The sequence below is a fragment of the Sceloporus undulatus genome, chromosome 6, assembly GCF_019175285.1.
Source record: "Sceloporus undulatus isolate JIND9_A2432 ecotype Alabama chromosome 6, SceUnd_v1.1, whole genome shotgun sequence".
Classification (NCBI taxonomy): Eukaryota; Metazoa; Chordata; class Lepidosauria; order Squamata; family Phrynosomatidae; genus Sceloporus; species Sceloporus undulatus.
Window position 1 is genome coordinate 107664084 of NC_056527.1, and position 24624 is coordinate 107688707.

The following is a 24624-nucleotide window of genomic DNA, read 5'->3' on the forward strand; positions in this document are numbered from 1 at the left end:
CATATTATCTCAGTATAGCTGACTCATTTTGTAGGAATTAGCTTAAATTTGTTTTCCTCACCCTGGTGCCCTGCAAATATGTTGGACTACTGCTCCCATAATCCCGCAGCCTGCCCAGGGAAAGCTGATTGAAACATTTGTATGTAACATTTTTGCCCAGGTTTTGTTTTTTGGAGGACCCAGCATAACAACTCTCAGGGACGTAGCCGGGGGGGGGGGGGGGGTCTTGGGGTCCGGACCCCCCCCCTTAGAAAAATGAATGGTGCGTGCTGCTGCACCGCCACACCCAAGCCCCAATATAATGCTGGCACTTAGTCTGGACCCCCCCCCCTTCCTAAAATCCTGGCTATGTCCCTGCAACTCTGCACAATTAAATAACTTGTGTTTGGATATAACCATCAGCTATGAAGGCTGCTTTTCTTTGACCAAGAACTGGGTTTTCTCCTATCCATATTAATTTGCAACTGAGAATTTACACCAAAATAAAACAAAAACAAGAAGAAAATGTCCCCAATGACACAAGGGAATTGGAAAAAATGTTTAATTCTGCAAGACAATGCTAGAGAAATAGTCGTCCATACACACAGCGCAGAGGAAAGGAAAATACAACAAAACGGGCCCGTCTTTTTGAGTGAAAACTCCTCTTAGCAAAAATCAGAAACGTCACAGAGAAGGGAGGAGAGGGCTATGGGGCTAAAGACAACATTTCTACTACAGAGTAACCATCACTGGGAAACCGTGGGGAAGGGGGATAGTGGCAGGGTTAGAAAAGGAAGGGATTGGGACCATTGGAAGAAAAAAAAATACAGGAGATTTTGGCCATAAAATATAAGCAGGCTATGCTGCTAAAGGAGCCTCTCTGGCCAGTGAGTTGCCCCTGCCTCCTCAGAAGACCCCTCCAGACCTGGTTCAGGGGCTGGCTACCAGAAGTCTCGGCGATGATAGGAGTCAGGGTCGCAGTACTTGGTCACCACAACCCGGTTTGCAAACTTTCGCCCGGTCAGGCCTTGCATTGCTTTCTGACAGTCAAAGACTGATGTGAACTCCACAAAGATCTAAGAATCAAAGGTAGAGAAGTGGGGAAGAATTAATAATATACCTGTTAAATATCAGAAGATAAAGAGAAGGGCAGATGGAAAGGTACAATTTGGATCCCTATGCCCATTAAAGACAGTTAACATGCAGAAGAGACTTCTTGCCACTACTAAAAAAAATCACAGCTTGTCTGATCTTCATAAAACATCTCCTATGTTTGACCAGCTGTGATTTTTTTTCCAGCTACAGCAGCCTTAATCTCCTAGACAGCATGAATAATAGATTTTGGTAATTACTGTCAACAATGTTTTCCTATTTTCAAGAGGATGGGATCACAAGTTGGATGGGAAAGAAATAAACCCATGAGAGTAGGAAGAATTTTACAATTCTTTGGTTACTAAAATCTTGCTTTATGGAGAGGTGTGTGCATGCACACACCCTCAAGTCATTTCCACCTACTGGCAACCTTAAGGCAACCCTATCATGGGGGTTTTCTAGGCAAGATTTGTTCAGAGGGAGGTTTGCCAGTGTCTTGCCCCGAGACTGAGAGAGTGTAATTTGCCCAAGGTGGATTTCTGTGGCTGAGCAGAAATTCGAACCCTGGTCTTGAATTCTAGTCCAGCACTCAAACCACATCGTGTTGGCTCTCTCTGGGAAGAGTACCAGAAGCATTATCAGTGGCAGGAATTAGGGTTGTAAAAACTGACAGTCACAAAACCTCCTCCTGGACTGCTGAAGCCTCACTTTTTATCTCTGGCCAGGTTGTATCTGTGTGACTGAATCCTGCCATTCCTATATAGCAGTGAAGTATGCAGTGAGTTCTGCAAGCCACCTTGCATCTTTTGCACAGCCACTAAGCAAATATCTGTGCTGCCTAATCAGCATTTTATTTGACAGTAACAATTCTTTCTCAGCTTCTGACCATTATGCTGTACTAAACCTATTTTAACCTTCTTCCCAGCATCCAATCATCCCACAGTGAAGAGTTGCCAATCACCTTGCCACAGCCAGGCACTTCAACGCCATCAACAGGCCGGGGGATCTCAATGGACTTGACAACACCATACTTGCTACACTCGTCGCGCACATCCTCTACGATCTCCTCATATTCCTCATCATCCAACAGCTCCTCTGGCAGCACCATGTTCATGAGACACAGCACCTCAGTGGGGTGACCACCCATCTGCACCTGGGAACTCATCAGGCCCGGTACCTGCAGTGTCACTGGGGTCTGGTTTATTGTGCTCTGTACAGCAGAAAAAGGAAGGTGAATTTAAAAACACAGCCATATAATGCCTCCATTCACATATTCCCCATCACAATTACCTTTCTACCCAAGAAACCTGTCTCTTCTGTCTTCAAGGTTTTTACCAGGACTACAAGTCAGAGAATTTAGAGGCTATCTCCTTGTTCAGTGACGTAAGGATGCCAAATCAGGCTATCAACAGCAGAAAGAGATGCAGCAAGAAGTCATTTTCTACAGTTCTCAGACAGAGAGTGATTTTGGCAAGTGGTTCTTGGGGACTATGGAATTAATTCTCGCAGGCTCTTAAAAGCGCTGGGAAATCCCCACCACAAATTATGGCTTGAGCATGTTAGGTGACAAAGTGCCAACACATGTTTTCTTAATTACCCCCCTCCCCAAAGTGTGTTTTATCAAAGCAAGGAGATAATGTGGCCCACTTTCTATTTTACATTAGAATATGTCTGTATTTCACTATGGATCCTCAAACCCTACTAGAGTGATGGACGTATTTTATTTAGAAGACCTTTTTAACACCAGAATAAAACGGGCTACTAAAAAGTCACAAGTGGTGATACTGAGGAAGATTTGACTGTACCTGGTAACACCGAGGAACATCTGACTATTTATTTTACTGACTTACGGCAACTCTCTGCATGTAAATTTGAGAAATCAAGTCTCTTCGTGAACAGCAGGTCCTTAATTTGAAAGGAAGCTTGATTATTTGATTAGAATCCTATTTTAGTACTGTACTTGCTTTTCCCAGTGGACAACCAGATGTCTTTGGGAAGCCCACAGGCAAGGCATAAAGGCTACAGTTCTCCCTGTTACCCCAGTGCCAACTGCTGGCATTCTGCAGAACACTTCCTTTAAATATGGTGAAGAGAGCCACATCCTCATCTCCTAAGCAGACTTGGCCACCTGACATTGAAGGGAAGGCCAGACTTTTCATCGCTCCTATTCTGTTTCTTCAAATCAGATGCAAGCCTTTACAGGAAAGTTCAAGATCCTCCAGCAATGGCACTTTCCCTTGTCTTTTTCTTTCTCCCAGTCCCTTTCTTTTCTTACCAGAGTAGCATTCTTGGCTCCCACACTGGCTCTCTGCACCAACAGCTTTTTGTCGCCCAGCTGCATGCCATTCAAGCCCGCGATGGCCTGTGAGGGCAGAAAAAAGTGAATCCAGACACTTCAAAACTTGAGCCTCAAGGCTGCCAGCCACACTGTCTCCTCCACCCACTTCCCCATTTCCCAAATCCCACACATTCATACACAATAGGTGTCTTCTTCCTTGCCTCCCACCAGAATCCTACCTGAACTGTACTGCCATGGATCTAAAACCATATTTGGCTTCGTTACCTGCCGGGCCTCAAAACGGGCAACGGAGCAAGTGGATTTTGTATTTATTTCTTAAAAAAACACATCTTTTTGGATGGGGTTAAAGTGGGTTAAAAATGACCGTCTGCATAAAGGAGACAAATGCGAGAGGGTAAGTTTTCAGCTGCAGCTAAATATCATTAGCATAGACAGAAAACTCCAGAAGATACAGATAAGACCTTATTCATCCCCAAGTGTGACATCTATTGTCACTACCATCATTTTGGTATTCAGCTCAAATCTAACAGGTTTCACATCCTAAAAATGGTTTCCATGGAAACTACAGGAAGGATTACAAGGAAAATTCCTCTATGCAATACAAAAAATTGTCCTAGTCATAGAAGCCACAGATAGCCATCCGCCATAGTTGTGCTGTGAGAACTGGCAAGCAAAATCTGAAAAGTCTAGATTGCAAGGTAATTAGCCATCTCCTTTAAATCAGAATAGTTCAGTGGACAAAGGGCTGGTCTTTGTCCATAAATGGATCAGATTAAAATCTAAAATCAACCTGGACACAGATTCAATAACTAAACTAGAAATTCACTCTTTACAAAATAAACATGTTCCAAATAAACATGCAGTCAAGACATCTGCAGAACCTCAGCTTTTGTTTGAAAACAGTACCGTTTTCAGGTTCCCTCACTGCAAGAAAGTAAGAAAGAATGTGGAGTTACCTTGTAAAGCCCCAAAAAGTAGAGCAGAAACTAGACAGATTCCCAGACAAAGGTCTTGTGCAGACCAACCATTAAGGCCGGCCTGAGGGCGGAATTGGGGCATGGTGTCTACATGACACATGCCCTGAGTCGGCCCCCAGGGCACTGTGACAGTACGCACCACTCCACACAGTGCGTGGCGTCACAGAACTCCACTGGCGCTGTGTCCACACAACACAGTGCCAATGGAGCACCTTAAAGCTGCGCCACTGTGGCTATCTCACCCTTTCCAGAGTGCAAAAAGGAGCCGCTTTTTGCACCTCCTTTTTGCACCCTGGAAAGGCCAGATCAGGGCTGCAGTGTGCAGTTGCCATGGACTCGATCTGGCACAGCTGAAGGCGGCTACAGGCCGCTCCTTAAGGGCAGTCTACACAGCCCCAAAGAAGAGCAAGGTGTCAGCAGTCACTTGTCCACCTAGCCCTGCTCCATATTTTTCCCTTGGAGGGCCTAACTCTAATTTCTTCTTTCAATACCATTTGCCAACCAAGACACTGTCAAAAGCAGTGCTCTGAACATTTCAAATTTTCGGAGTAGAAGTGAAGTGAGTTAATATACACTCAGTGTCTTGGGACTCATCTAGCTTTGTCAGCATTGCACTTGTATAGTGTTTTAAAGCTGATCCCTCAAATGGTATAGTTTGGGGAGATAAACAATGTTTTCAGTTTGGATGCAGAAGATCTGGGTTTAAACTGTACCAAAGGGGACTGAGTGATTGCTACCTCTGAGAAGTTGTTTGGATAAAATGAAGTAATTATAAATTAATTTTTAAGAGTTTTAAGAGCTCTCAGATCTCCTAAAGAACTCAAGACTCCAGTGCTAAAGCAGCAGACTCCAGATCCTGCTTAGTTTGCTTAATGAATATTTATTCCTGCATCTGAAAACACTGAGAAATGCCCTTGCTATCTTAATAATTTCTCTTCATCCCAATATCTCCACTACTCACAGTGCCTCTACTTTTGTCACCAAACTTCAAACAGCAGTGCACTCTGAAAAGATGCTTTCAGGGGCACTAAGTATGATCTTTCTTTGGAGAATAATATGTTAATGCTTACTTCTGATCAGCATTTGCAGATTCTAAAATTAATCACAATGGAACTTTTTGAATAAATTACTATCTGATTACACTGTCAGTCATTTACTGCCAGAAATGACTTCAGAGTATGGAGAGGGGGACTTTTGTTAAGCCACCATGAAAAAAGAAACTTTATCATAGTATGCCCTGTTTAGTAATGCCATCTATCACCAATTCAAAATTTTCTTTATAAACCTGTTGACTAATACTTGTCTTACACTTCTTTAGAAGAACAGCCCCCCCCCCGGCCAGGTTTGAGAGGGGCAACTGAATTGCATGGTTGTGTAATCCAACTGTGCAGACCTGAATACAGGATCATACCTGGAAAAAGCCACCTACTCAAACACACATACAGACTAGGTAGGCATTGGAGGGAGGAATGGCTCCAGGTCTCATACACAGAGGAGCAACATCCACTGGCAACCCCAAGTGCAAACAAAACAAAACCAGGCCCCTGGGTGGGGTGAGAGATGATAATATAATCCATCTCCCAGATCACTCAAGAGTCCATTATAGAAAAAAGGCTTCCCTGGAGTAAATGCTTGCCCAGCTTTCCTTTGGAAATTTCCATTATTTCATTAAACAGCACATTCCTCTACTCAGCTGTTTTTGCAGTTAGGCTATTCAGCCTAGCGTATAACCAAAGCACACCTTCCATATAGTGTAAATAAGCTTCCATCTAACCTTCCCTGAACAAACATAGCAAATTATCACCCAGCACTTTTAAATGTCTGAGAATTGCCCTTTCAATTTTCTTTTCATTCCAAAGAAGCACAATCTGTTTCTGGATGTCTGAACCAAGATTTTAGCTCTTGCTAAAAACTCATACCTTTCTCCTTAGTGCAGAGAGACCAGAGGAGGGGGTGGAGGGAAGCATGAGGAAACAGACACTTCCCAAGTAGCATATGGGAAGAAACGCTGTATGGGATGGGAAGCAGGTGGGTGGAGGGGAATATAAAACACATGTATCCATACACACTAACAGAAGCACTCAATAACAAAAGAAACACATGCACATCCCTTATGGAGGTCAACCCAGAAACAAGAGCTTGTGCTCAGCATGCAAAGTTACCACCAACACTCTCCGAAACCTATAGGGATTTGTGGGGTGTTTCCTCTCCACCACAGGTCCCCCTGGTCCAACAGAGGCAAAGGGAATCTGGGGTGCTTTTCTTTTGATTTACTGTTACATTATAAATGTCAATATTGGCATTTTATAACTCCCACCAGAGTCAGCAAGCAGAGCATGTCTGCAATTTAAGTGTCTGTTTCACCTCCTCCCACTGTAACAAAAGCACAGCAAGAGAAAGGAAACTTAGTTTTAAGAGTGCAGGTTGGAGAATTCACTTGGGGTGGGGTGGGGGGAAACGGGTGAAATGCGCTACGGACCCGGCTCTTCCCTGACTGGTGAGGGGAGGGCTTCTTACCGGCTCTCGGTCGGGCACGGCGGCCGGGGTCTTCGCAAAAAGGCCGAAGCCTTCTCCGACTAACATTCGGGGAGAGTTGTTGTTTTTTTGGGGGGAACAAAAAGCAGAAGTGATCAGAACACTAACTCGATGGTGTCTGCCGCTAAGTCAGCAGCTGTGCTGTAAAGGAGAGAAAAGCTGGCACCCCCTAGAGGGGAGGAGGAGAGAAAAAAACACCCCACCTGCTCAGAGGACAAAGAACCCCCCTCATCCCACGGGCAGATCGACGGGCCGCTGCAGAGCAAAAATAAAAAGAGAGGACAAGAGAGGAAGGCTGGCCCTACCTGGTCTGTCACGTTGATGTCCACATATTCACAGAAGGCATAACCTTTTGACAGGCCAGTGGCACTGTCCTTCACCAGGTTGAAAGCTTTTAGGGGCCCAAAAGAAGTGAGCAATTCTTTGACCTGACAGAGAGAGGAGGAAGAAAAAACACTATGAGCAACTGTCACCATGTTATGAACTTGTCAAATGTTTCTTGTGATGTAGTTTGGTAGCTTTAAGTTCAATGGAAAAAAGAGCTAGATCCCAAGGACATGTTGGTAATATTAAAAATTAGGCTACAAGGGCTGCACCTATGTGTTTTCTACATAGGTTTTAAGCACTGTGGATAACTAAGAACCCTAGCCCATGAAAATGTCGACAGAAAGCATAAACATTGCCCACAAGAGTGGAGATGAATTAGCAAGAAGTGTTAGAGCTGTCTTGTTTTTTTGTTACAAAGTAGATATCAAGAGACAGGGAGAGAAACACAACCATTCAAAAGTACTTTGCATGCATCCAGACTCACCTGATCATCATTAAGATAGTTTGGCAGACCCCCAATGAACAGTTTGTGAGCAGAGTCTGGAACCACTGTGGACACCACACCTGTTAGAAGGAAAAGAGGAAAATATTTGGGGTCAGCCACATTTAGAGATGGAACTAAATTCTTTCTCCCAGTTTGATACCCCTCCCCCCGACGGCCATGTATTTTACAAGCACCATCGCCTTGCTTGTCAGAGTTCTAGTCTACTCACCTGGCACATAGACTGAAGGATTTTCAGACATGCCAGGGAGTGGTTGGTAATCGTGGGGGCGTCTGATCTTCAATGACTGCCCTTGGAAAATAATCCCATCAAAGGCCATGGCCTGGGTAGTTTCATCCACAGAGCGAAACTGCATTCGTGGGGTAGGTGGTGAAGAGAAATGGAAAAGTGAATGTTGTGAGATGTTTCTGTATAAGGAGAAAGGTTGCTACCCCTGTGCATATACAAAAGGATTAATTATGTGGCTCTCCACATGCTGGACTGCAGGTTCTAATACCACTAGCCAACACAGCCAATGCTGAGAAAAGCTGAGAGTTGCAGTCCATCATATTTTGGAAGGCTTTATGATCCCCACCTTGCTCTACACCACAGGCAAATAATAAGACACACTAGCCTTGGTTTTCTTAAGAATTCTAGTCTACAAGAAGAGAAATGACCTCATCCTGCTCAATGGTTCATGCCCTTCAGACAGATTATAATGCCCATCATCCCAACCAATAAGCAACATATCCAGAGAACAACACATGTGGGAAAGCTAGGTCAAAAATGAAATGATGGAAGTGGCAATATCTTCATATTGTTAACTAAGGGGAAAAACAGGTCGCCCCAAAGGGGGGGCTTGGAACCGCCCCTGACAAAGCTAGATTGAGGCCATGGGAGCCGCATGCCGCAGTCCCAATCCATCGTGGACCTGGCCGAAAAAGGAGCAGTTGAAAACTGCTCCTTTTTCGGCAGCTCTTCTGCAGCCCTGCAGCGGCTTCAAAGTGTGTTGGGAGCTTGCGGTGTGTAACCGGAATGCCCCCAGGATGCCCGGAAGCTGGCTAATGTGTGGGCAGTGGGCAGCTGGAAGCTGGCTTCTGGGTGGCTTCAGAGTGCACAGCGTCAAAATGCCGGGCTCTGAAGCCGGCCAGACAGTGGTGCAAAGGGGCAGTCTGTTTTGCCCCTAAGTCACACATCTTACAGTACAAAGGGAACAAAATTTCCAGTAAGATGCCTCCCTACTCATTTCAATTACTATAGCATCAAGTATCACAACAGCAGTGATATGAACTGAAAAAGCCTCTTTTAATTTGCCAGTACAAAGAACATGTAATTCTGTATTCCATGTTTTCCAGCACCTGCATGAACGATTACTATTATGAACTTCTCGGCATCCAATTAAAAGAAGGAGAAGCTGTTCTTCCCAAATTTCACATGCTTGTGTTGCACCTTGCTTTGGCAATGCAGAACTTTCTAATATTTTATTAACCTGGACTACTGAAGGTCTGTATTTCAATCCTATATTGAAAAGTTATTGAGTACCACAGCTTTCACCAAAGCACAATTTCCTAGACTGACAGTACAATCCTATACATGTCAAGGACCACTGAGTTCAGTGTGAATCATTCCAAGGAAAGCTTGTAGAAGATTGTACCTTGGAATCCGTTTATCATCAACGATCCAATGTAAGCTTTTTTTCTTTTCTTGTATTGGAGGTGATTGGGTAATAGCAATAACAATAGCATGCACATTTTTATACTGCTTCATACTGAACTAAATGGTCTCTAAGCAGTTTACAACATGTTAGCCAATTGCCCTCTCATAAGCTGGGTACTCATTTTACCGACTTATGAAAAGATGGAAGGCTGAGTCAATCATGGAGCCCCCTCAGGATCAAACTTACAACACTGTGGCTGCAATACTGGCATTTAACCACTGTGCCACCAGGGCTCACTAATAACTGACTTACCTTCTGAGAAACTGACATTAAAGGTTTTCCTACAAAACTTCCAATTTCTAATTTGGAGCACAGACCTCAAATGCTACAACTTTTAGAATCTAATCTTACAGCAACATAATGCTATCATAATAAAGAGAATGTCATCTCTTGAACAGTCTGGTAGCAGAGTATGGCACTTTTGAAAGGAAGAGGTTGGGTTCACTAGAAGTAAATGTAAGCTGATGTACATTTTACACTCCTTCTCAATACACACACACGCTTTTTAAGTCTAAGTTTACTGCTCATGTATCAAAGCCCTTTTAAAAAAATGGCTCCACAAGGTTTTTCCACAATTAAAGAATATCAAGTAGGAAGGAGTCAGTTGCTTCTGCACAATTCATACTCTTCATATATAAGCATTTTCCTATTTTGTAGAATTTCCTCCTACAGGAGGCTAGTTTGGCTCCTCTTTACTCTTTTTTCACAAGCAGGCAAAGACCTTTTTGATTACTGAGGCTTTTTGACTGTTAACTGGCTACTGCAGAAGGTCTTTTAATTGGAGTGTGCTGTACTTTTATCATGTCAACTGCCTTTTTTCACTGTTTAACATTAATCTTTTAATATGTTTGTTGATTGAATTGTTTTAGTATTATCCACTGATTTAATGGTATTTTGTTTTAGAATCATAGAATTGGAAGAGACAGCACATTTTAACTTATATTGCAGGCAACTGCAATAAATAAATGTCATCTGTTTCCACATGCCATTATTTCTACTCACCTCTAAAAACGCAAAATTCTTGTCCTGATTGATCTGCACAGCCAAGACAGGGTTACCAGGAGCCTGAGTAAGGCCACCAAGGCGCATCTGAGCATTGAAGAAATCCATCATAGCTTCCTGTTGGGTCATGGAGGGAGATAAAAACATAGATGTATTTCAGACAGAGACAGAAGGGTTTGCAGGCCCACAAAGATATTGCAAAGCAAACTGCCTACTTGTCTGCTTGTGACAATAGGAAACTTTGAGGCTATGAGGGCGATTGCATTCCCATACATCATTCACTTTAAAGTGAAATGGAAACAACTCTTTGGGTTTTCCCCACAGTACAAATATTTAAATAAGGACTACTTATTTAATTCCTCAGTCATTTTGATATTAATAGTGCAATCTTACACATATTTACACAGAAATAAGTACCAATGAGTTCAATAAAACTTACTCCCAGGCAAGAGTGTATAGGATTTGCAGCCTAAATTTCCCCTACCCACCTATTGCTAACTTGACTCCACCTTGATGCTTGATTATATCTTTCTTAAAACATGAGCATAAGAATTTGCCTTGTATTCAGGTTCTTGTAAGGCCTTTAAAAAAACTTTTATCAGTTTGTTTTATGGGAAGTAGCCATTGCATGACTTGCTATGGCCTCTATAACCCCCATTCTGTATACAGTGGAACCTTGCCTTACGCGGGGGATCCGTTCTGGACACACACACCCCACATAAGGTGAATTCCACCTATGCTTGAGCCCTTCAAGTGAATGGGGCTTGTGCACATGGGGGTGCATGCCATGGACGCGCGCCCCATTCATCTGAATGGGATGTGCCGCCCTTGCACCTTGCGTGGCTTTACTGCATACGCTTAAATCCACGTATGATGCGAGCGCACTGTATATTTCCATGTTGCTCTCTTAAATTCCAAATGTGCCTACTAGTCTAAAGATTGAGGACTCTTGCCTAAAATATAATGTCAAGGGAAGACATTTTTAGAATTAGCTAAACAAGGATAACTGAAGTTACAGTTGGCCTTACTCACTTGATCTAAAACTATATAGAAGCTGCTCCACATGTTGTATCCACACAAACATTTAGGTAGCAAGATCAAGCCATCAGTTCAGAACCTTCTTCCTCCCTTTGGCTGCATTTTGGAGTTATACCAGTTCATGGACAAGGAGTGGGTAACCTCTAAGGGTCTAGGGGGTATTTGTGCCCTTGACAAACTTTGGCAGGCTGTACCACTTAACTCCAGCATCTCCCCACTATCACTGGAGTAGTGGAATCAGACACATAAGCAAGTACCTCAGTAATTCCGAAAGGGATGTTTCCCACGTAGAGACGCCGTGCTTGCCGTGTCATCTGGCTGCCAACCACTGGCACAGGAGTGGGTGTCACTGCCAGGCCATCAGGGGTCATGGTTGGTAGGAGGGCTGTAGCTGGAATTTGCCCTGCAGCTACAAACACAAACTGAAGGTTACAAACCCAGGGCTCTAGGTACTAGGATCAACTGCAATATCAAGTAGCTGAAATATTACACAAAACAGCATTGCTCATCTGGAGATTGTGGCTGTGTAACTTCACACTATTTCCAACTTATGGCAGATGAAGTTTTCCTCACAGAATTTGTTCAGAGGGGTTTTGCCTTTGCCTTCCTTCTGAGGATGAAAGAGTGTGAATTGCCCAGGGTCATCCAAAGAGTTTCCAAGCCCAAGCAGGGATTCTAATCTTGGTCTCCAGAGTTGTAGTCCAACACTCAAGCCACTACCCCTTGATGCTTCTCTTTTCTGGACATAATTAATTACAAACATATGCAACAATAATTGAAAAGAACAACAAATGTAAATAGTAAATTACTGACAACCGAAGTATGTGGGAGTTGAAGGAGGACAAAAGAACAAACAATTCAGTGATCTCCTGGAGATCACATTTTTATCTCCATTTCTGCAAAAAGAAAATATCCACGTACACAACCTACAAAGGTAACATGCAGCTTCTAAGGTGCTTCTAAGCACATAGGAGTTCTTTTTAAAGGCTCTATAACTACAATTATACTTTTTCACCACTGGTCAGTATAAGATTTTTTTCAATGATTAACAGCAAAATAGAGAGCGAGCATGGTGTAGTGGTTTGACTATGACTAGAGACCAGGGATAAAATCCCCACTCAGCCAAGGAAACCCATTCAGTAACCTTTGGCAAGTCACACTGTCTAAGCCTCAGAGGAAGGCAAAAACAAACCCCCTCTGAACAAATTCTGCCAAGAAAACCCCATGATAGATTTGCCTTAGGGTCACTATTATGTCAGAAACGACATGAAGATACACAATAACAAAATACCTAACAACACCTTACAAACTATATGGGACAATGCCATTTAAGTGAAAGGCCTGTTACAGACTGCCAAAATAAAGCTGCTTTGGGTCTCTTTGGAGGTATGCTGTTTAAATGATGCATGGGTCCTACGAGTCTGGAGGTCACGCCAAAGCCACACTCCATTCCTAAGCACTGGAGTGCAGCTTTGGTGCAGCTTCCGAATTCTTAGGATGCATGCATCATTTAAACAGTATACCTCCAAAGAGACCCGAAGCAGCTTTATTTTGGCAGTCTGTAACAGGCCAAAGATTGTTTTCTGGGACCCCACATGGATACCAAAATCTGTGGATGCTCAAGTCCATTAGTCCTCCCTCCCTAACTGTCATCGTTCGGCCTCTGAGGGTGAGAGAAGGCTGGCCCAGTACCATCAGGGGCTAGCCTGAAGAAGGAGGCTCCTCCCTCCCTAACTGTCATCGTTCGGCCTCTGAGGGAGAGAGAAGGCTGGCCCAGTACCATCAGGGGCTGGCCTGAAGACAGAGGCTCCTCCCTCCCTAACTGTCATCGTTCGGCCTCTGTACTGTATCGTATTTTCATTTTGTTTTGTAAACCGCCGTGATCATAGGAACGGCGGTATATAAATAAAATTTCAATCAATCAATCATTAAATACAATGGCATAGTAAAATGGTGTGCCTTATACAAAATGACAAAATCAGGGTTTTGTTTTTGGAATTTATATCTTTTTTTGAATATTTTCAAGATGTGGATGCTTGAATCTATGGATAAGGAGGGCTGACTACTAAAGGAGAAAAAGATGCAAGTTACTCCTTGGCTCAATTGTGCAGAACAGCTGTTAAAGAACTCCTCTACAAGCTTGAAAGAAAAATATTTACCCAAAGTTTCTTTTACCCAAGAAAAGAGAGGAAGATAAATGCAAGATAGTAGAGGGGCTATGTTCAAAGAGTGCAATTCTTTACATTGAAACAAAGCCAGGAAACTGAAGCTGAGGCATGTCTACCTTGCATGGCTTTATACTGCATGGGTGTGATGTGTTCAAAGCCTGGAGGTGGAACATCCCAATACTTGCGAACCTTCTTCTTCTTCTCATGCCGGGGAGAGCGACTGTGGAACAGAAAATGAGACAGAAGGTCAAAGGGAACTGCCAAGTCCACACTGACTTGTTGACTGTGGCTTTAAATTTAAAACTAACATGCCAGTCATGCCACAACTAGACTGATTTTAGTACGGGGCACCACCAACAAGGTCTAAGACCAAATTCCATTAAACACAGTAAACCCTAAAATGAATCCCAGCACCCTTACTATGTTGAGGGAAATTTACAGGGATGGACGAATCTTTGGCTTTGGGCTTCCTCTGTTCTGCCTCACTCTGTCTCCAAACCCCCTGTCAGCATAATGGAGAACAGGCAATACTCACCTTAGGGGACCCGATAGGCTTAGGGGTGACCTGAAAAGCAAAAGCAAAATGGGTTTGTGTCCTTTCCTGGTGGACAAATCAGGCTTAGGCAGCCAGTCAAATCAATCCAGTAGTGGAAACAAGGCCCCATCTGTTATGAGAATGTGGGCAAAGATGCAAATACACTGTTGTAGTAATAAACAAGTTTGTAACGGGATATAAAAAGAATCTAGATAAACAAGTATGCAGCATAACTCCAGAATGGTGTCAGATACCAGGAACAAATCTATAAGCAATGGAGTGCTTGATTACCATATTGCAATAAGAATTTGAGCTTTTCAAAGAATTAAAGTAACACAGGGCAAAGGTAGACAGCAACAGTAGTGGAGTGATTCTCATTTCCTCCAAAGAAAGGGATATATGATGCCTGCAGGGGACAGTGGGATTAGAAACTCTTGGGAGAGCAGTTTAGAGTCACAAAGAAGTTGCACATGTACACACACACAGTGTTGTTGTTAGCCAGCAAAGGCTGAGTATTACTTTTATTCCTTGGGGGCATCACCTCCCTGGCATTCCTCTATATTACTTACTCCTTGGTCCACAAAGTGCAGCTCCTCTTTCTTTTGTGCCTCTAAGTCTTTTCCAGGTTCTACAGTTTCTAACCTATACAAGCAAAATAAATGCTAATACTGAGAGGCATACGGTGCAACAGACCTATGAGCTCAGATGCAGTTCTGGTCCAGCTCCCTTTTACTCCAGCAATACTTCAGCATAAGACTTTCCTAAAGAACACCATCAGCCCAATTGGGTTTAATCAGAATAAATGAAGTCACAATTATATATATATACAGTGGTACCTCGGGATACGAAATACCCAGGTTACGAATTTTTCGGGATACGAAAAAATCCCATAGGGAATTATTGTTTCGGGTTACGAAAGTTTTTTCGGGTTACGAAAAAACTCCGGTGCTATTTTAAATGGAGCCGCGGCAGAGCCGCGGCTTTTTCCCCATTAGCGCCTATGGCATTTCGGCTTACGAAGGCTTTTCGGGTTACGAAAGCGGCCGCGGAACGAATTATTTTCGTAACCCGAGGCACCACTGTATATATAAACAGCACCACTCAAGAATTCAGAAATGCTGAATTGAAGTTTTTACATTCTGGTCCAATGGTACCATTATTTTTCTGTTCTCAAAGAACTTATAAGTTCTGGTTCCTCAAAATGCATATTCTTACTCCAGGATCCAGAGAAGTCACTCCTCTACCGTGTATTTTCCATTCTTAACACTGGTAAGAACCCATGATTCTAAAAGTATAAAATTTTTATCTCAGCACATCCAGACTCTTGGACCCCATTAAACAGAGCGGAAAAGAAAGGTGAACTTCACATCAAGCAGCCCCTACCTGCGTCTTCTGCGATCCCGCGAGACACTGCGTTGATCTCTGTTACGCCGATCACGGCTACGGCTGCGCCGCTTCCTGTCACGACTCCGTGAACGACTGTGGCTGCGTTTCCGGTGACGGTTTTCTTTGTCGCGTTCTAAAAACAGAAAAGAACACATTTGAGACACTGACTGCAGCTCTGGATATGAAGGACACACTTCTTAAACTCTTTCTACATCCCTACAACAGTGTGTTAAAATTTTTGATTATCTTCCAAAGAAATGTCATGAAAGTGATTTACTCTTTAGCATCCATTTCTCCAGACTTCTCACAGCATTTACTACCACAGCAGGCAAAATGCCATAAATATCATATTCCAACAGAAGTATTTGTGAGTTCCAATCTTGTCTGGTTACAAGTTATCAAACCTAGAACTACCACCTGGCAATCAGCTGTATCTTGTGAGCTAGCTCTCATCAAGTGTAGGAATGACAGCTGTCAATTGCAAGTCAGAAAGGCAAAAATTCCTTATCTGCCACAGATAAGCCTTCTTAGGTTGTTACAGTTATAGGCATCTGATATTCAACACAGATTTTGGATACAATACTTTGTACAGACATAACCTTAAATTAACTAGAGTAGATACCACTTTCCACTAAAGGTCATAACAAAACAGTTCACACATCTTAACAAACTAACCTGCAGATAGCAACAAATGGTATTTGAATTGCCCTCACAAAAAGAAGCCAATAAATGTCTGTGATGAGTATGGGGGATAAGACTCTGACAATCTATCAGGATACACCGTGCTAATAACACCTGGCTGAAAATGTTTCAAGACAGCAGTTGCTTAAAATTCTTTGTGTTTTATTTTTAAAAAAACAGGAAGTGAAGATGTCGTCGTAAGTCATAATTCACAGGTTAGCAAGAAACTGAAAAATGAATAATAAACGGGGCCTACCACCTGTTTTTTCTCTACCCTCCACCATACCTACTTCTCCATACTTCCTTTCTATTGTCCTGCTCATTATTCTCAACCATATCAGAATTCATAACTCTACAAATTGTGCAAGTGAAATAAATCATCACAATTGAAAAGAGCTAGATATTTTTTCTTCTTAACCCAGAAACAGGGCAGAGAACCAGGAAAAGTTAGAAGTGATATAACTATTCTCTTAACTGTATGTTTTCCTGGTTTTGTGCCTACAAATGTTATATTTCTGCTCTGAATTTTTTTAACTTTTGTGAAGCTTGTCATTTAATGTGAAGTAGGTGAGAAACAGCACACTAACACAAAGCAGCAGAATAGAGGGATGATTGGTCAACATAAAGAAGTATTCTTTTGTGCACTGGAGAAGCCTGCTGCAGCTGTGCTGGAAGTGAACAATACAGAACAGTGTTTTACAATGACCAGCACAAAGCTGCATTTGTGCTGGCACATCTGTTGCTATACCATGCAAGGCATTTGGGTGTTAAAGCTCTTTTGTAACAAACATGTGCAAATTTTGATCTGGAAAACAAAACAAATATAGCAGAGGCACTTAATGGAGGTGGAAACTGTGAATAAGATATAATCTCCACTGTAGGAAGAAGAGAAACCTCAGGATGGTGTGATGTAGAACCATGCACATTTTTGAAATTTATATGCCACATCTTTAAGACTGACCTCTATTCCCACCTTGGACATCTTGAGAACAATATTATTTATTTTTTATTTATTTTATCTCTATGCTGCCTTTCTCCCAGAAAGGGACCCAAGACAGCTCACAAATAGAACCATTTTAAAAATTTACATTTAAAAAATGCTAAACGAGCCATACTTTTTAAAAGAAAGCATAGAGTATTCTTCCTGTCTTGCTTGCCCATGTACAGTTCATGCCTCTCCTGCTCTTTTTTAATGAAACATGCAGTGTCTTGACTCAGTTGTTTTATGAACCGTGACATCTTTTAAAAATAAAATCAAAAATACAGTTTGAATAGGTAACCCCATGGAGCTTAGGTTTTAATTCTCAGCCTCCCACATTAGGCTACCTAAGGAAGGGTGGCAGTCCTGCACCAATAATTTGCTTTCAGGAGAATATGCAAGATCCTTGCACAATGACATATGCAAACAGACTAATGCAGTATGAAAGGATGGGTGTTTTAGTGGTAATTTTGCATTAGTAAAAGAAGAATAGTAGAATAGGCTCCCTCCAAGCCCTTTCCAAGCTACAGACCACAGTTCTTTCTTTATACATTCTGCTTGTATTGGACATTAAGGGCACAGTCAAACATAAGCATTGTATCCAGTATGCTGAATGAGTCAGTCCAACACTAGGTAGCAATCAGCTTACACAGATGTTACCTAATAAAGAAGGCTCCACTTGTCCTGAATCCTACCCCTCCCTACAAAATAATTCCCTCTTGAGGGCTCATATTTTGACTTAGTTTTGATAGCCAAATCTTTTTTTTTTTTAAAAAGGAACCTTTCCTTACTGAAATATCAGTATCTAGTCCCCAAACTTTCACTACACCTGTGAAATGTAGTGACAAGTCAAGGACAATTCTCTGCTTCAGGTTTTCAGAAAAGAAAGCTGAACTTTGTTGCTGTGGAGCACTCTGAAAATGCAACACCAAAGGAACCCTAGGCTTTGTTGCAAACTCAATTCTGAAAAGGGAGAAGCAACTGTCAATATAACCCTTCCCTCTACAGCTGCGGAGTTGTGAGGAAGCCTGGGACTTGTCATTCTTTTTAGAGGAAAAGAGAACATACTCCAATCTGGCAAAGATATGGACCCCCAGCCATCACTATCACACTGTTTTAATCACTGCACATCACTTATAACAAGCACTTACAGCCAACAATTGTTTATATGAGAAGTTTGCCACAGATGGTTATACTACTTAACTAATTATCTCATACACTAGACAGAACAAGTATGCACTTGCAAGTCTGATGTGAGAACTAAACCAGTATCAGTATGATTTACAAGAATCTTGTCAAATTAGATGAAGAATGCAGAAATCTGTTGAATAATTTGTCAACTATTTGAAAGAAATGCATATTTAACACAGCCTTTAAGGATAAGCTTTCCTCCATGACTACAAATCTGTTTTGCTCGTCTGCAACAAACAAGGTTTCACCTTCTGGCAGTCATTTGTTTTACAAAAGCTGGCAATTTTGATTTATTGATGCATATAGGGGGCAATGTCTGCATATGTATTTAAAGACAATTGCATAGATCTGTCTTTACCTATGCAAATGGTCAGCTACACTACCTTGAAGCAGAAAATAAACTAATCACAGTGGTTTAATCCCTCTCTGCTACATTTTGTATTACATCTGTCCAGCAGACCATAGAACAATTAGGACTAAAGCAGCATGCAAGGATAAAATATGGCCAACCAAGAAAGGCGGAGGTTCTAACACAACTTCATCTCTGGTATACATAGTTCAGCAGTCCCCAACATAAAGAAATCCAGATACACATAGATGTAGGTTAATATATAATGTACTAAATCACAGATGCACATACCACAGGTGAAAAGCAGAGTATTATTTTCTGCAGAAGTGATCTGTGGACACTACTGACCTAGAATGTGTGAAGAGACTGGGGAAAAAAGCAGGAACAAAAGACAAATAGGTCCCCAGGTCTGAAGAAATGACTGCTCCACTAGCGGGAGACAGAAAGATTATATTTTTGTTAGTGTCAATCATCATAACTTTTTTTAAAAGCCATGGGTACTAAGCCTCAGTATTAAAAAAAAGTGGAATGGCAAAAAATCCCATCATCCTAGGCGCTAGACTCCCTTTTTTAAACTTTTAGGATGACAACCAGACAGTGTCTTTGCAGGGGGGAATAGCCTGTACTTTCTAGGCCACTAGATCTGACCCAGAAAATTGCAGTTACTGATATTTAACACCAAACTTCTAATTAGTAGATATTACTATTGATGGGGGAGGGGAAAACTCTCCATGGCAGTGATTAGTGGAGGGCAATGAAGTGGAGAAAAGAGCAACAGATCTAGGTGCTCTGAAAAGGGGACTGAGGAATTTATTTGTATTTATTAGAGTACTTATACCCTGCCCTTCAGCCCTAAAGGCTATCAGAGCGGCTTACAATTATTATTTTTAATTAGACTGTTCCCTGCCCTCAGGCTGCTGTAGTCTAAAAGTGTGTGAAACAAAAGTCTCTAAAGACTTTTATTCAACCACTTGGACCACACCATGACAGTCATATGCTTAGTGCATGATTTTGTTGCTGTTGCTGTTGTTAGATGTCCTCATGGTGACCCTGCGGATGTGACATCTCTAGGACACTATCTCCCATTGCTTTGCTTAAGTTTTGTCTGTGACCTCCCTGACTGAGTCTAGCCATCTGGCATGTGATCTTCCTCTTTCTTCTCTCAACATTATTGTCTTTTCTAATGAGTAGTGCCTTCTCATAATGAGGTCAAAGTATGACAGCCTCAATTTGATCATTTTGATGGAATCGGGGAAGCCACAGCATAAACATATACAAGAAAATCTAAGACCCAGTATGGGATAGTAGTTAGTGTTAAACTAGGATGAAGGAGATCTAAGTCAAAATTCCTACTCAGCGATTATGCTTGCTAAATTTAGTAACAAGGTACACTTGGAGTAGTTATAGCCTAATTTTCAGGACTGATCTGAGCAGGCAATGTGAGAGAGGAAGTGCAAAGAAAACAGCCTTCTAATCACTGCCGAAGGACAAAATGGTGAAAGGTCTGGAAACCATGACCCATGAGAGCAGCTTAGAGAGCTAGGTATGTTTAGTCTGGAGAAGAGAAGGTTAAAAGGTAACATGATAGCCCTGTTTAAATGTTTGGAGGGATGTCATATTGAGGATGGAGCAAACTTATTTTCTGCTGCTCCAGAAACTGAGGATACTGGTTTAATTGTTCAGTTGCTAGGGAATATCTTCTAGCATTAGAGCTCTCTGAGATAGAAGGCTGAATGTCTTACAATTACAGTTCCCAGAATTCCCTAGCACTGAGTTAGGCAGCTAAAGCACTCTCAAACTGGATTATTTCTGTAGTATGTTTTGGCTCAGGACACAGAGCAATGGATTCAAGCTACAGGAAAAGAGATTCCGCCTAAATATTAGGAAGAATTTTATTTTTTAACTTTAAATGCTTTTTGACAGTGGAATAATTGCCTCGAAAAGGTGGTGAACTCTCATTCTTTCGACATCTTTAAATAGAGGTTGGATGGGTGTCTTTCATGAACACTTTAGTTTTGTGTTCCTGCATGGCTGGGGGTTGGCCTGGATGGCCCTTGTGGTCTCTTCCAACTCTATGATTCTATGGCAGGAGTTTTTAATTAATTGACAATAATCTGATGCATGCAATGAAAAGAGTTTATGGCTTTGAGAGGAAAGGAGGAAGGTTATAGCTCAATGCATGCAAAATGTCCCAAGATCAATCCCCAGTTGTTTCACCCTGCTTCAAACTCTTTGAAAGTCACATTGCCAAGCAGTCTGAAGCATCCTGGGATGGATCGAACAATGAGGTGAGCATAAGCCTGCTTCCCACTCTTTTCCCACCCATTTCTCACAGGCCCAGCCCAGTTTTCTTCCACCATGGAATCTGAAGCAGCTAGTAGAGAAGACTTTGCTGATACACCTAGCTGTTTTGCAAGGTCTTATACCTTGTGTTTTTCCACTGTCTCCCTCCATGAAACTTTGTTGTTAATTGCCCTCAGGTCATCCGTGAATGAGGCCTCTAAGACACCCTATCCATAACAACCCTGCTCAGTTCCTGCAGACCTAGGGCTGTGTCCTCTTTGACCAAGTCTACCCATCTGGTGTGTGGTCTTCCTTTTTTTCTACTACCCTTTATCTTTCCAAGCATTAGTCTCTTTTCTAGTGAGACATGTCTTCTCATGATATTAAGTATGACAGCCTCAATTTAGGGGCGAAACAGATGACTCCTTTGCGCTGCCATCCAGGTGGCTTCAGAGCAGTGTTTTGATGCCGCATGCTCTGAAGCCATCTGGAAGCCAGCTTCCAGCTGACCAACTGCTCACATGTGGGTTGGTTTCCAGGCATCTTGGGGGCATGGTGGTTACATGCTGCAAGCCCCCAACACACCAGTAAGATGTCAGGGGAGTGTGGTAGAGCTGCTAAAGGAGGCTTTTCCACAGCTGGGAAAGGAGCAGTTGAAAACCGCTCCTTTTTCGGTTGGCACTGGGGTGGATTGGGGCTACAGCATCCAGCTTTGTCAGGGGCAGCTTGAAGCTGCTCTTTTAGGGCTGTGTGTTTTGCCTCTTAGCCATCTTGGCTTCTAGGGAAAGTTCAGATCCTATTTATTCTTGTACCCATTTGTTTGTCTTTTTAGCCGTCCACAGTATCCATAAAACTCTTCTCCAGCACTACATCTCAAATGAATTAATTTTCTTTCTATCAGTTTTCTTCACCATCCAAGTCTTGCATTCTTACACAGTGACAAGAAATAGGATGGCATAAACAATCCTCACTTTAGTGTTTGGTTGTATATCATTGTACTTTAGGATTTTGTCCAGCTCTTTCATAGCTACCCTTCCTAGTTCTAATCTTCTCCTAATTTTTTGACTGCAGTTTCCATTCTGGTCAATGATTGATCCAAGATATGGGAAATCTATGGAACAATTCAGCATTCTCATCATCCATACTGAATTCGTGAATCTCCTCCGTGGTAATTATGTAGTTTTCTTAAATGTTCCACATTAACCCTGCCTTTGTGCTTTCTTCTTTGGCTTTCCTTTGTAGCTGCTCCAAGTTTTTGTTATTTTCTGCTAGTACTATGGTGTCATCTGTATATCTACTATAACTGAGGCATTGCTCTGGATCTTGCTTCAGTGAGCAAAGGAGAGGACACTGTGTGTGCTCTGTGGCCAGAGCCCCAAGAGATTGTTGTTGCTGCTCTTGAGTGGATCTCGACTCATGGCAACACTGTGTATAAAACATCTCCAAGCCCCCCTATCCTCCACTGTTCTGCTTATGCCTTGCAAATTCAGATCTGCAACCTACCTGATTGAGTCTATCCATCTGGCATGCGGTCTTCTTTTTCTACTACCCTCTATTCTTCATAGCATTATTGTCATACCTAGCAATTCATGCCTCATTCATAATGTGGCTAAAGTATGACAGCCTCAGTTTGATCATCTCAGCTTGCAAGAAGAGTTCAGGCTTGATTTGTTCAAGGACCCATTTGGCTGCCCCTGCGATCCTCAGCACTCCTCTCCAGGATCACATCTCAAATGAGTTTGTTTCCTTCTTATCAGCTGTCTTGACTGTCCCCAGGAGATAATATTTTTTTTGCTTGCTGTGTGCCTTCAAGTCAATTCCAGTTTATGGCACCCCTAAGGTGGACCCTATCAGGGGTTTTCTTGGCAAGTTTCTTCAGAGGTCTGTCATTGCCATCCTCTCACCTGGAGATACTAACCCAAGGAAGCAGGAATGTGGAGGAGAGTGGAGTAAGCACTGAGGCAGCCCTATGCCTCCCACAAGGGGACGGGGAGGGCGACCAGAACAGGTCCTCCATTTCAATCTTCTGCCCGGGAGGAATTTAAAAATATTCTCCATTTTAAGCATGAATTTATATTCCTATGGTTTTCATTCAGTCATGTCCTCAATTCCTACCTAATGTCCTACATTTTGCAGTGTCTTGTCCTCCTTTGCAGCTAGGGCATCTGGTCAGCCTGGGGAAGGGGAAAGAGGGGACAGGCCCTACTCCACCTCAACTCTCCTCTATTATTTTATAAGGAGGCAAGGGCTGCACTAGAACCAGCAAGCAAAGTGGTGTAAGTTTTTGACTACAATCCAGGAGACCAGGGTTTGATTCCTAGCCTGGCCATGGAAACCCACTGGCTGACCTTAGGCAAGTCGCATTCTCTCAGCCTCAGGGGAAGGCAATGGCAAACCCCCTTGAAACTAATGTTGACCAAAAACACCAATGTTGACCAATGTTAGGGGCTGCCATAAGTCGGGAAAGACTGGCAAGCGAAGGAGGAACAAGGGCTGCCCCAGAGCCAGCATGGCGCATTTTGAGCGCTGGACTACGATTCTGGAGACTAGGGAAATAACCTGGTTTGGCACCGCTTTAACTCTTTGTCTGGCTCAAGGCTATGGAGTTCTGGGAGTTGGGCCCAGAACAAACTCCAACTCCCAGAATTCCATAGACTTGAGCCAAAGAGTTAAAGCGGTGCCAAACCGGGTTATTTCTCCAGTGTGGATGCAGCCTAGGATTCGATTCCTCACTCGCCCATGGAAACCCAGGCTGAGACGAGTCACACTCTCTCAGCCTCAGGGGAAGGCTATGGCAACCCCCCCAAAAAAAGAACCATGATAGGGGTCGCCATAAATCGGAAGGGACACAAAGGGTCCCCCCTTTTCCTCCTCCTCCTCTTTGGGCGCCCTTCCCCCACCCACCCGGATTCCGTTAAAACCATGCGCGCGAAGCACAGAAAGGGCTTTGACCGCCTCAGCCATACACTCCCGCCAAGGGAAGGCCTGGAGGAGGAGGAGGAGGAGGAGAGAAAGGGAAGCTGGCTAAGGGCGGGAGGCAGCCCTTCCCACACACGGATAAGCAGCGACCCTTCGCGCCCAGACCCTCTTCCTTCCTTCCTTCCTCACCCTGTTTGTTTTCGTTCAGCTGCCTCTCGAACTCGTCGAAGTCGGACATGTTGAGGAGAAGGGAGAGGAGCCTGGCCTCGCTCGCTCTCTCGTCCCTTTGGCCTCGCTCCTCCTCGCGCACTACTAGGCCGCGACGGCGCCTTTCCTCGAGTTCGGCAACTTCCGGCGGACGCTTCGGGCGTGTTCGGAAACCCTCGGCTATTTCCGGAAGGAGCCGCCCCCTTCCTCCTCGAAGGCTGTTCTCTTCTCCTTCTGAAAGAGCTGGGCCTGGAGGAAGTCTTCGGCCTTTTCCGGACGCGCTCGGGTACTTCCGTCGACGTCACTTCCGGAGCCTTCGCGTGCTCTCGGCTCCCTCACTGTACGTTGATTACTGTGACAATAGTGGAAAGAGCAGCCTTTCAAGATTGCTTCCGGGTCTTCGGAGCCCTTTCCCCGGATGCGCTTTAGATACTTCCGGTGTGTAGGGCTTACGTATGGAGCGTCACTCGGGCTCTTT

At 43.2% G+C, this 24624-nt stretch overlaps 1 protein-coding gene across 1 annotated transcript; it reads right to left on the bottom strand.

The window, feature by feature from the left end:
• Window positions 1–524: 524 nt before the first annotated feature.
• Window positions 525–24263, bottom strand: U2AF2 (U2 small nuclear RNA auxiliary factor 2). Its single transcript, XM_042474608.1, has 12 exons — window positions 24129–24263; window positions 15535–15670; window positions 14152–14181; window positions 13733–13836; window positions 11706–11857; window positions 10411–10527; window positions 7923–8061; window positions 7694–7773; window positions 7188–7310; window positions 3347–3433; window positions 2033–2281; window positions 525–1055 (listed from the first exon to the last, which is right to left on the bottom strand). The coding sequence occupies exons 1-12, from the start codon at window positions 24175–24177 to the stop codon at window positions 921–923; spliced, it is 1401 nt and encodes a 466-aa protein (XP_042330542.1). The 5' UTR covers window positions 24178–24263; the 3' UTR covers window positions 525–920.
• Window positions 24264–24624: the final 361 nt, after the last annotated feature.